We start from the raw sequence: 13,709 nt of genomic DNA, 5'->3' as shown, positions 1-13,709 counted from the left end.
GCAAGTGAATGAAAAGAACTAAAAATAGTGTGTATACTTTGAAACTGAAAGGGATTTTCCAGACTAGACTTTGCTCTACTTTTGGAAGCGTCATATAATCTACAAGTTGATAGCTGAATATCTGCGTGATTTTTGCATTCTGGTTGCACCCCAGATAATAGTGCATGTTCTCTTCTTTAAATCTAAAATATAGGAAACTATTTTCACTTTAATTTTTTAGAAACTGACAAGGAACTTGATTTGTTTTTTGAGGCAAATTTTCATTATTCAGAAATCCTTCTACACTGAATCCATTTAAAGTAATGATGAAAGTACGGTCCAGTATTTGGGCGCACTTCATAATTCAGAAGTACTGTCTTTAACGGCATACCAAGGATTCTTTTTGAAAGTATGTTTGGTATATTAAAAAATGGGGTTATCTGTTTGTCTTCTAAATTCCAGATCAAATAGGTTCAACTTTATTTTAAAAATTTATCTTGCTTTTGTCTTCATATTTCACTGCCTTCCAGACTCACAGGGGCTCTGAAAGTCAAGCAGATTCTTTCCTTTTTTTTTCTTTGCCACTGACAATAACAGTTCTATACACAAAATTTCTGCTTTTTGACACCTGTGCAGCTTTGTTGCTTCAGTGGTGTTATACAGATTTTACTGCCAGGAGTTCAGCCTAAACAGTCCTATGGATAGAGCAAGGGGAACAAAACTAGGCAACCTCCCTCCTTTAAATTACTCTGTATGGCTAACTGCAGTATAAAAACCAGTGAGAACTTATCCTACTGCCTTTCAATACTGTTATAACTGGAGAACAGACCTGTTAAGTACAGTAGATTACATTGAACATGCTCACATTTCAGAGGAGAACAGTGGTTTAAGGCAGGTCAAGGCCATAAATATAGCTACAGTACCGAGGTATTAAAATTTACTTAAAATGAGGTATCTTGTTGATCTGTTTTCTCTTTATGGGCCAAAATGTTGAGTTCTGTAATTTCAATGCTTTTAAGCCAGAGGGTGCAGTTAGATTAGAAACCTCAATCAGTGAAATAAATTTAATTATTTAGAGTATGTCCTCCAATGATTTATAAGAATTTGAGAAAAAAAAATTCTATTAAATTGTCCCTCTTCCATTACTTTCCATTTACCTTTTGTCTATTTTTATTTCTCTGATCTCAGTTAGACGTTCATTAGAAAATTGTTTAAGTACCAGAAAAGGATTTGAATAAAAGCCAAAGTACTGGATTGCTAAATAGTTAGTGTATTTGATCACGCATTTGCATTAGGAACTATTGAGCATGGGAGTTAGGGGTACAGCTTCTAAATCAGAACTTCCTTGGCCTTAAATGCTGGGGGTTCTGAGTGAAAGAGGAACAGTGGGAAAAACCTGGATCATACCCAGTTCACTCTCCATTTCAGCATCTGCTCTCTGCCACTGTGTAACACAGGATACTAGGTAAGATGTACCTAGAGTCTGACCCACTAAACAGCTGTTCTTATGTTCTTGTTCATGACATCAAATAAAAGCATACTTTACTAGCACCTATCACTTTTGATCTCACCAGGTTTGTTCTAGTATTTAGTTTTGTACACCTATATCTTTAAAAGATCCCAAAGTATGTTTATATATCAGTTAAAGTCTTTGAATTGCCTTTGGGCTCCTTGTGAATGAAATGTGCTATATTTGATGCAAGACATTCTTAATATAGATTGATGTTCAGAATCACTGGACAGTGTAGATGTTTGGAAGATACTTTATACTAATACACTATATTTAAAAATATCAGAAGATGGAAATGGAATGTGCTGTGCAATGAATTATGCAGGACACTAATTAAAAGATGTAATTTATCATCTAGCCATTTGATGAATGTGCTTAGCTGAAGATTTTCCCTTTTGCTTGCTTTTGATTTTCCCTATTAACCCTGCCTATTGTTGCTTTAGCTAGGTGTATAGATATTGTTAACGGACTCATAGCTTTCCTGAGGGGTTTAATGTAGCTTTTAAGAAACATCATTCCCAGAGAGAAGATGCTACTGATCCTTAAATCCCTCCCTTGTTTCAACAGATTCCCTGCGGGAGTTCAGCAGCAGGTCGGGGACAGGCTATGTCACTGAAGAGATATGGAAAAAAGCTGGTAAGTATTTATGGATGGTCACTTAATAGATTTGCCTTGAGGTAAGTGAATAAACACATGACACAACAAAGAGCCCAATGAAATAGAGCAGTTGTAGAAAAATGCCATGAATGTGCAGTTCCCTTGTTGGCTGTTACATGCTAGACTGGAGTTCATAAAATCACAGAAAATTAGTCGGGTGAGACCTCAGGAGGTCATCTAGTCCAACCCCCTGCTCAAAGCAGGACCATCCCCAGCAAAAGCTTTGTCAAGCCAGGCCCTAAAAAACCCCAAGGATGGAGATTTTGCCACCTTTCTAAGTAACCTGTTACAGTGCTTCATAACCCTACTAGTGAGAGAATTTTTCCTAATATCCAACTTAAACCTCCCTTGCTGCAACTTGACCTAAGCATAAACTTGATGTGCTTGTACATTTTGGAAATATCATGACATATACCTACCCAGAAAGGGAAATGTATGGTGCCATTGCGGACACACATTTTTGCAACTTGAGAAAATGCGAGTTTGAACTTGCAGTGCCCTATACCTGAATATGCCGGTTTTGAATAATAAATGCGGGAAACTCATTGCAGCACAGCTTTATTTAAACTAGCCTCAGTTCTTCTGTTTCTTGTGCCTTCAATCTGCTTAGTTTTCTGGCATCTCTTTTTGCATTCTCTTCCTTTTTCTCCTGCCTTGGTTTACAGCAATATATTGATTCACAGCAGCTCCTCTTGATAGGCTACTAACCAAACATAGTTAACATCTGGAGGGCAGTTGCTAAGGTGCACAGAACTAGTTGGTTGGTTTAGTAAGGTTCCTAGTGATCAGACTTATAGTGCCAACTGTCTTGATTGCTAATTGCACTTCTATGGAAGCAGCCTCAGTTGACCAACCTTCCTTTTCTTAAGGTGACATTTCCAGGTCATGCTGAGGTACACTGACACAGGACACTGTTCTTATCTGCTTGTCTCCTCAGTATGTCTGATCCAAAATTAAACAATTGGGAATCGCTTCCATCCTAGAGATTTTTCCTTCCTATCTGCAGTCTCTTCCCTCCAAAGCTTGTTTCGCTTGAGAAGCTGGTTGACAAGGTTGTTGTTTCCTTCCAGAAGAAGCTGTGAATGAGGTGAAGCGCCAAGCCATGTCTGAGGTACAGAAAGCTGTTGCTGAGGCCGAGCAGAAAGCATTTGAAATGATTGCATCTGAGAGGGCTCGAATGGAGCAAACCATTGCAGATGCAAAGCGCCAGGCTACAGAGGATGCTTTCCTGGTAATAAATGAGCAGGAAGAATCTACGGAGGTGAGGAGCTAAAGTAGGCTTGGGACCACCGGGGCATGTTCTAGGGTGAGAGATTCAAAGGTACAGAAAATGGATTGGGCCCTGAAATGTCATTGGTCTCTTTAAAAACCTCATCTGGTCAACAAATAATAAACTGATCTACAGTACTGGAGTCTAACGAGTTTTGCCAGTGACTTTGACTGTAGTTTTAATCTAGAAATAATGGGCATTTTTGCACTTGGAAGGACCGCAGCACTGGGCGCTTTGAAAAGTGCCTGGCGCTGCGTCGCTTACAGTTGTATAAGCAGCAAAATGCACATCAGCGCTGAGAAAATGGCGCCGGTGCACTTTTGAACTAAAACACCTCCCAAGCGGCAGATCTCCGATGCATCACGTCATGAAAAGGTACATGTATAAATGCCCAATTACTTTTGATGTGCTCTGAAATGTGTACAGGTGGCCACCTATTTATCTGTTGAAAGACAAGATCTAAAAGGATCATCATGAATCGCAGACCTCACTATATCTACTATAGAGTTGCTTCAGATTTATGCAGGTATAAGCAAAAGGAAAATGAGGCCCATCAAATAGTTCTGCTCCACTTTTCTCAGCCTACAACTAGTCTTAAGCAACTAATTTGTTTTAGACTCTGCAGGAGTCTGTGTGAGGGAGTTATTTTGTATTTTACAAATTGGTTTGTATTTTAAATCAGTTTAAAATCCTCCAGCATTCTAATTTGATTCCTCACTTTGTTCCAAATGAATATTCAGAATGACACACCTCATTATTTAATAGTTGATCCTGGCATCCATCTGTCTGGGCAGACCACTGTGGTGACTATCATCTTGGCTACGGGACTGTGCATTGTCTTATAAAACACGTGCTATACGGCAGATAAACTGCACGCACAAAGTGTCAATAATATTATGTTTAGTCAGAGCCACAAAATCTAATGGAGCCTCAACAATCTTGAGCATCTTAGTGTGAAATTTTAATTCATGATGATCCTTCCTGGACCAAAGAAACACAAATTACACCCAGCAGAATATTTGCCTATTTTATAGAGTGCATTTTGATTCTGCCAATGAGAGAGAGAGAACTGGGAGAAATGACAAGGAAAAAAATTGTTTTAGAAATTTTTTCTAACCTCAGCCACTAAACACCTAATATTATTAACATGGAAATTTGGTTCTTATAATTTTCAAATTTTATTTTCAGTAAAACGGATAGTTTGATTAATTCCTTTTCCTAATTTTTATGTACCATGACAGTGCCACCACATTAAAAGCAGGACTAACGTAATGGTTTCACCAGTATTTCTCCACCACTAGTAACAGCTCCAGTCCTTCCCAGTATTCAGCTGATTGGTTACCTTAGATTCCTCTCTCCTCTAACCCCCTCTTCCCTCCCCAACATTAAGGCTTTTACCAAATGATGTCCACCCAGGATTTTTTCTAATGCTAATTACTTACCCCTTTATTTCCCTTCTGTGATAGGTCCCTTGAAGCATTTTGTGCACAATGATAATCAGGGAGATTTGAATGCAAATGCACCGAGGTAATGGAGGGCAGATAGTAATTTTATGTTGAAAATTGAGATCCATACAAGTCATCTTAAAGAAAAAAACAAAGCTACGTTTCAGAGATGCATGTTTTTTTAAAGAAGAATTTTGATACGTTTCTCCCTAAAGTACTGTATATCTTAATAAATGAAGTGGATTTGTGATGAGGAGAGTTTAGAAAGTGAAGGTTGAACGGCAAGTTGCAAGTACAAACTCTTTGATTGCCTGAAAGGTCAGAGAGAAAGGAACTATGCTTCTCTTACCAGTTTTGTGAAATAATAGATGCTGAATTAGATTTCTGGAACTCTTGTTCTTCCAAAGGTTTTCAAAGCATTTTGCAAGCTCTAGCATGAGCATGCTGGTGTGTCCTTTTGCTTTATTTCCTGCCCTCATTGCCCCAGTTGCTATTAGGCTTCTGGAGCATTTCCACATTTGTGTTTCTGACTCGTTTTGGTTCTGTAATTTCCACGGGAGGATCTAATGACATCCTGTCTGTGGGCTAGCAGGTTTCCTCCTTGTTCTTTGCTAGGTGCTTAGTTCATGTGAAACGATGATTGTTTGGGAGAGAATAATATGACCTTCATCTCCTTGTCCTTGGAGTGTTGTATAGTTCAAAACACTTCTTTCCTGTGATCATGCTGTAATGCAACATGGCTCTACGTGGAGAGACTGGGCTGGAAAATCGTATCTGAGTATAATGTACCAGGAGCTCTGAAGAGGCTTGTTATGATAGCTCTCTGTAGTGGCGTCAGGGATCTCACTGTTGATCTTCAGAAAACCTTCTTGGCTGCTTTTGAAAAATGCGGATGTGGCCAAACTTCACTCATTAACTCAGATTCCTCCATTGTAAATGGCTGGGTATGGCCAGACCTATTGTAAATAATGTATCACGGTTGAATGGCACTGCTTGCCCAGTTCTCAAGGAGTCTTTATTATGGAAGGAGCTATACAAATATTCAGTGCCATTAAGAAAAGAAACTAAAAGAACTTAATATAGATATATTTCCAAGCTAAACCTATGAGGGAAAGATATAGCAAACATCTGAAGTGAGCAGGTAGAAAGACTGGAAGGAGGTACTTAGGGAGGTACAGAAGTTGAAATTAAGAAAAGGATTTCTAGTTGAAATATTGAGGCATATATTTTCTGAGTGAAATGTGTTAGATTGTGCAGTGTTCTCCATGGAAGTGGTGAGAGCACCCTGAGGTGATGCATTTAAAACTAGATTGTTGAGGGTCAGGGCACGTCTACACATGCATTAATGAACTTTTAGTAAAGCACGTTAAATTTATTACCTCTAATATGAGGTATTAAATAAATGTGCAGTAGGTTGTGCTAGTGCTCAGTAGCGCAAGTGCATGCTTTTTAGGTAACAATACACAGTAGCCTATTCTACTATGCATTAGCTTATTAGCATGGTTTTATATGCACCACTTGAATGTGCAGTAGAATAGGCTACTGTTCATTAAAGCGCACATGTAGACACGCCTACAGAGACTTACCCAGGTGGATCTTTCTCTCTCTAACTTCTGTGTTGCTTCTGTGGTGTGTATTATTCATTAAGCAACATTTAAACACTAGAGTCACTCCAGTTTATTCTGTAATTCATTAAATATGGATTAAAAACAAACTGGTTTTGGCAGAAATGTTAAGCTGTGACCCAGTTTCTCAAGAGTTACTGCAGACTTCAGTGGATTTTTTTTTCACATTCTGCCTCTCCTAGAAGATAGATGAATCTCCAGTACATGCTGACTCTAGAGCAATTCCAGGACCAACTAGCTGGCTTTGGCTCTTTGCTACAAGCCAGCAAAAAATATTGCCAAGGGGTTTGAGGTGCAAATCTGCTGGGCTGCCAGAGCTCTTATTAACCTGTACCTTGCCATATTTTACAAGTGGCTGTCTTGCACAGGACATCTCAACGGGCTGCTTTCCCGGTCTCTTAGCTGCTTTTTGTTGAAGTGGCAGAAATGAGGAGGTCAATGAAATATGTTTTCTTGGGCGGGATTAGAGTGAGGCACACGGAAAGCTGCTTTTCCACAATAGACTTTGTTCTTCCAGTATGCCTTTGCTAATGCAGAAGTCCAGCTGCAGAAAGCTAATCCTCCAGCTCTGCTTCTGTGACCAGCTGCAGTCAGAGCTCCCAGTTTTGGCCTCCTGCCCTTGTGGTCATAACAAACCAGTCTCACATGGTAAGCCTACCAGCTGACATATCTTCCAGTGTCCAAAGATGTTTTGTTCATCTTCCAGATCGGACTCCCACACTCCGGGAATGGTTTCTCCTGGTGGGCAGGCTTTCAAGTGAGCCTTTTCTTTTCCAAATTAGTTTGTTCCAATCTCTTATGCAGCTAAGCAGGGGACTAGGCAAATATTGCACATACAGTGTTGCTGTAATCTCTGTGAAGAGCACTTGGATTGGGCTGATAGGGAAACATTGCTGCTTAGACCAGGAAATGGAAAGGAGCAGCAGCATATGCAGTATTTCATTTCCTTGCTTGAGGTTGCCTGCACTCAGTTGGGGCAGATGAAAGGAGCTAACACCGGGTGTATTCTAGCGGGTTATTTCAGTTTTACCACAGAAGTGCAGTCAGTGCCTGGACAAGAGCCTGTGTGAAATGGCAAGAGACGGCGGGTTTTTAATTGCTCCTTGGACAAATCAGTGCCTGAAAATTCTACACATGTCCTGTAACCCCTTGTCTTGCAGCCCTCAAAACTGTGAGCTGTATTTTACAGCACTGTAAAATACAGCTTCAGAACTGTATTTTACAGCAAAGTGTTTTCCGCCTTTCAGAGCTGTTGGAACTGCGGCCGCAAAGCCAGTGAGACCTGCAGTGGATGCAACATTGCCCGGTACTGTGGCTCTTTCTGCCAGCACAAAGACTGGGAGAGGCATCATCGAATCTGTGGACAGGGGTTACACAGCCAGGTGAAGCCACTTGCCCTGCCCACAGGGCGCTCCTCTGCAGCAGCTGCCAAAGCAGTTGATGGAGTACCAAGTCCAGCCCTGGAGAAGACCTCTGCAACCACCTCGCGATCTTCTACCCCAGCCTCTGTGACAGCAGTAGACACAAATGGACTCTAAATAACAAGGTTTTGTTTAGTACATTTTATTAATTTTCCTATTTTTAGACCTAAAACCCCCTTGCAGTTCATGACAATTTGTCAAAACTATACCAACTACTCTAGAACACCGATACTCTGGCTAATGTTTGTGGGGCTTTTCCCATGCCGTTATATTCTCTTACAGTTCATAAGGAACTCATGCCAGCCTTGCCTCAACACTGGTCTCTAACAAGTCTTGCATCCAGAGAGCACATCACTAGGACTGTAAGGACTATGGTGTCTCCCTTTTTATTTTAACTTAACTTTATGGAAAGAGTTTTTGCAGTGGCACGCGAGAGAACCAGGCTAGCCACATACAGTTAGGGATGTTCTAAATAAGGGTGATGTGTGCTGTACTCCTTTCTACAGGGCAGCTAGGTTACCTGAATGGTCACCTTGCTCAGCTGCTCCTCTCCTCCTGTTGGGTAGGCATTTAACTTATTTCAGGACACTGCATCTTATATGGTGCTGTACCAGCAAAGCCAGCAGTCCCCACCAGTTATTTGGCAGAGCTGTTTATCCTCATGGAAGATGCTCATTTGCCAGCACAGTGTAAAATGAGCAGGTTTTTTTGGTTTTAACTCTCCCCACCTTCCCCCATATCTCAGAGACTGCAAGGACTGGGTACTCCAGAAGAGAGGAGTATTCTGTTCTGCTGAAGAAAGAATCTAAAACAAGTCACAAAACCTGAGTTCATAAGTTGATTGCTTTTATATGGCCCCCTTTTTAATCCTTTCTCTAACTGGACAGTCCAGTGTTTTATCAGTTTGGGTAGGAGCCTCTACATTCATGGACTGAATTCAGACCATACACAGACATTTCATAGTTGTCTAGTGCCCCTTCAGAGTGCGTAGAGTTATTTTTGCTGTGCAGAAAGCACTTGTCCACTGCATGGAAATTGTTGGGTTTTGAGTTCTTGATTTTGTTTTTATTAAGCAAATCTTCACACTACTGCAAATCATCATTTATAGTCTATTCTTTCCAAGCATATTAGCCAAACTATTTAAAAATAAAATCAGAGCTTCATATTTCACATCAATTTTTAAAGCATCCAAGCCTAATGGAAATAGCAGAGCTCTGCTCTGTGCTCAACCTTAATTCTAGCCATGTATTTTCCTTACAGGGAAATGCAACTCTTAACACCTGGTTGCACTGCAGTCTTTAATCATCTTGTTCAGCATTTGAAGCTGTTCTAAAGATGACTTATTAGACAATTGAAATCTAGCCGGATTGTGACATTCTGTCCACGTTTTGCTAAACTGGCTATAAGTAGCTGTTTGGGTGTGAAGGGAATTTTCTAATCTAGGACATGGTATGTGTCCAACATTGACCAAACTGGTTCAGTGTGTGCAGGGCGTACAGAGTTTGCCTGGAGGATTCATCTAAAGATGCCCTACAAGAGCTTGTTAGAGGTGTAGCTAATTCAACTGGAATCGGCATGTGCTTGATTCAAGATTCACACAGATTCCTCATGCTGCATACCAGTAAGATCTAGAACATTGACTGTTGAATAGGATTTGTTACTTAGACTTTTCTTGTGTGATCTTTGGATTGGTGCCAAACAAGACAAATAGTTCCCAAATTCAATGTGATCATTTAAAAAAAAAAAAAAAAGTAGAACCTGGTAACAGAGATGTACTTAATATTCCTTTGGCTGGCAAAAAGCTAGCTCTCCACTGGCTGTGTGTCATTGGTATGTAATGGTAACAAAAGGAGGAAAGTTCAATCCAAAAATCTTCTGGTTTTGAAGAAAGACCCCAAAATATAATATTTGGAACCTGTAGTTTTGTCCTGCAAAAGATTATTACTCACCACAATTCAACCACTTGCTGCAGTTATGGATTACAGATGCATGTAACGGCTGCTCCTGAAACATGATGAATATCAACTTTGCTGCTTCTTCAAGGAAGGACAGACTGGGCTTGCTTGTAGTGGGCAGGGAGGGAAAACTGTTGTTAATGTCGTGCTAATCTGAACTTGGACTTAGTCCTTCCCTGGGTGTGTACTGTGGCTATGTTTGGGTACAAGGATGTTCAGTTTATATCAGCTAAAAAGAGTAGCTGATACCTCCTGGATAATGGAAGCCTATTTGGAAACTATTCTTATTCTGTGTAAAATTCTCATTTCTGTTCCCTTTGTTCCTAATTGCTCTGAGGGTATTTGTAGAGAAGCAGTTTATCATATGTGGAGTCCTAGTCCCCTGGTTTGGGATCAAGCCTTTTTAGAACTCAAATTTATGCAGGGTTGGGGAGGAACAGAGAAGAAACTAAAGTATCTGTTTTCATGAAAAGGTCCTTAGTCATGTACAGCTAGATTCTGCAGTCCCTAAACAATCAGTGCTCCCCCTGAAGTCACAGGGAGATTTAAAGATCTTCTTGATACAATGGGAACCCCTAAAAATATTTAGTTGCCTCAGGTACCTAAGCTACATTGCCACAATTAGTTGCAGCATCCCCTGCACTTAGCTACAGTTTTGAAATAATGTTGTTAAATTTACCTAAGGGCAACTGCTGTAAAATGAAGCCCAAAAGAGAATGAGAGAAATACAGCACTATAAGGAATTGTTTGTAAATAGACCGTCTTCCATAGTTTTCATGCAACTTCAACAGCTCTCAGTGTATTACAATAAAACTTAACCCCAGTGTAACTGAATGAATACTAACAGTCATGATTAGAATGATTTTTTTAATGGAATGATAAATGTGAAATTCTGGTACGGAAAGACATGTTGGATTGGGTTCTCTATATTTTTTTGTTCATTTAATTCTGTAATACGAATTTGTTATTTCATTCCTGTGCATAACTTATTTAATGTACTGTATAAAGGAACCCAAACTGTTACAGATGTTATTTAGTTTCTTCTACTCAAAGTAGTCAATAAAAAAGACTATATTCATCATACAGCTTCTACTTTGTTTCACTCAAAAGAAATAGGGTTTTATGATGCAAAAAGCAGTATGCCAGAATCCCTGAGGTTTCTGTAGGAATGGTGCCACAGACCCTCTTGGCTAACAAGAACAATGGGAGAGAAAAACAGTATGTCCAATTTAGGTTGAGCTGCCGATGTAGCTGTGCCAGTGTACTGACACACAGAAAGGGCCCCAAACCAATCCCACAAATGGCAAGCTCCAAACCTACTCAGGAAGACTGGCTTTTTAGTATGGTAATCAACTACAAATATTTTTCTTCAGCCCCGGATTCCAGTGATACACCCCATGTATTCCAGAATACAAAACGCATATTTATTAGCCATATTCAACCAGCTGATAGCTGAAAGAGCACTTGAATATGGAGATAAATATCACAGCCAAGATACTGGCAGGATTTGGGAATTCTGTGTTATAAACACCATTTCCAGTCACCTTAGTTTCACAATTTAATATTCCTCTCTTAAATAATTTGACATTAGCAAAGGAGAGGGGACAGCCATGGTGATTTTCTTCATCTGAAAGAAGACTAGACAGGTTGTTGGACTGATAACTGGCTACAGAGCCTTATACCTTTACCTCACCAGTTCGAGTCCTACTTGAGCTTATGCTGGCCAATAATTTAGCTATTTTATAGCCTACGTGAGCTGAATTGCTTTCAGCTTGGTCCCTAATGGTCAGGGGTCTCCATCACACAAACCACCACCTTCACTAACTGATACCTCCCCTAGAAGCTGTCTCAGCAAAGAGACCAAAAATTTGTAATGGGCTTTGGAAACCAAAGGATCTTCTTCCCCCTTGAGAGCTCCAGGAGAGAGGTGGGAGAGATCAGACAGATTCATAGATGTTAGGGTTGGAAGGGACTTTAGCAGATCATCTAGTCCAATCTCCTGCCATGGGCAGGAAAGAGCACTAGTGTTAGATGACACCAGCCAGGTGCCTCTCTAGCCTCCTCTTAAAGACCCCTAAGGTAGGGGAGAGCACCACCTCCCTTGGAAGCCCATTCCAGATTTTGGCAACCCTTACCATAAAGTTCTTCGTGATGTCTAACCTAAATCTGCTGTCCGTCAGTTTGTGGCCATTGTTCCTAGTTACTTCAAGGGGTGCCCTGGTAAACACAGCATCTCCAATTCCTTGCTGCCCCACCCTGGTGAACAAGATCACCCCTCAGCCTTCTCTTTCGGAGGCTGAAGAGATCCAGGGCCCTCAATCTCTCCTCATAGGGCTTTGCCTGCAGGCCCCTAACCATGTGAGTGGCCCTCCTCTGAACCCTCTCAAGGTTATCCACATCCCTCTTGAAGTGTGGCACCCAAAACTGGATGCAGTACTCCAACTGCGGCCTGACTAATACCGTATAAAGGGGAAGCATCATCTCCTTGGACCTGTTTGTCATGCATCTGCTAATGCATGATAAAGTGCAATTAGCTTTATTGATCACTTCATTACATTGATGACTCATGTTCATCTTGGAGTCAACAGCGACTCCAAGATCCCTTTCTGCTGCTGTGCTGCTGAGAAGGTCCTCTCCCAGCCTGTAAGTGTGCTGGTGATTCCTTCTTCCTAGGTGCAGCACCTTGTATTTGTCCTTATTGAACTGCATCCTATTCTGTTCTGCCCACTTTTCCAACCTGTCCAGATCCATCTGGATTTGTTCCCTACCCTCTGGTGTGTTAACTTTACCCCATAATTTGGTATCATCTGCGAATTTGGACAGAGTACTTTCCATGCCCTCATCCAAGTCAGTGATGGAGAGATTGAACAGCACCAACTCAAGGACCAAGACTTGTGGGACTCCACTACCCGCATCTTTCCAGGTCAATACTGACCCATTCACCACCGCTGTCTGGGTGCAACCCCTAAGACAATTTGCAACCCACCTGACTCTGTAATCATTTACATTGCAGTCGCTCAGTTTACCTATGAGAATATAATGAGATACTATATCAAAGGCCTTCTTAAAATCCAAGTAGATGACATCTACCTCCGTTCCTGCATCTAAGCATTTTGTGACCTGGTCATAAAAAGAAACAAGGTTAGTCAGGCAAGATCTACCTGCTATGAATCCATGCTGATTGCCCTTTTAAAATTGCTTTCCCCTCTGGACTCCCACAAATGTGATCCTTAATTTTTTCCAAAGGTTTTCCTGAGGGTAGAGATGAGACTAACCCATCTATAGTTACCTGGATCCTCCTTCCTCCCCTTCTTGAAAACAGGGACTACATTGGCCCTTTTCCAGTCCTCTGGGACCCGGCCTGACCACCAAGAGTGCTCAAACAGCTATAACAGTGGTTCTGCTATGACACTGGCCAGTTCCTTCAGCACCCTTGGATGAAGATCATCCAGGCCTGCTGACTTAAACACATCCAGCCCCTCCAAGTGTCTCTTCACTAAGTCAGTGCTAACAGTTGGTGGGCTGGTTTCCCCTTTATGCCTGCCTATGATCCAATTGGGAGATTTGTCCTGATCTGAGTTCAGGAATACAGGGGCAAAAACTCATTAAAGAGCTTAGCTGCTCCCCCTGCCCCCCAATTGCCCTAGTTTGTCTTGTAGGGGGTCTATGCTACCTTGCACCTCCTTTTTGCTCCCTATATTCCTGAAGAAGGACTTTTTGTTGTCTTTAATTTTTGTTGCCAGCCTAAGTTCTATTTCTGCTTTGTCCTTTCTGACTGCCTCCCTGCAAGCACAGGCCAAGTAGGTACGCTCCACTTTGGTAGCTACCCCCTGCTTCCACAGCCTAT

At 41.1% G+C, this 13,709-nt stretch overlaps 1 protein-coding gene across 9 annotated transcripts in view; it reads left to right on the top strand.

Moving 5' to 3' along the window:
- CBFA2T2 (CBFA2/RUNX1 translocation partner 2) overlaps nt 1-10,941 on the top strand; it is a 118,645-nt gene extending 107,704 nt beyond the window's left edge. For 6 of the 9 annotated variants that reach the window (XM_025202432.1, XM_025202433.1, XM_025202430.1 and 3 more), the window contains 3 exons: nt 2,057-2,125; nt 3,217-3,407; nt 7,734-10,941. In XM_025202432.1, the coding sequence (XP_025058217.1) occupies nt 2,057-2,125; nt 3,217-3,407; nt 7,734-8,024 (551 nt within the window). In that variant the 3' untranslated portion in view covers nt 8,025-10,941. The other 3 variants (XM_025202431.1, XM_025202428.1, XM_025202435.1) reach the window with 2 other exon arrangements.
- Nucleotides 10,942-13,709: the final 2,768 nt, after the last annotated feature.

Source organism: Alligator sinensis, unplaced genomic scaffold (genome assembly GCF_000455745.1).
Source record: "Alligator sinensis unplaced genomic scaffold, ASM45574v1 scaffold368_1, whole genome shotgun sequence".
Lineage (NCBI taxonomy): Eukaryota > Metazoa > Chordata > Crocodylia > Alligatoridae > Alligator > Alligator sinensis.
Note: the sequence above shows the minus strand (reverse complement) of the source record. Positions and strands in the feature narration are given on the sequence as shown.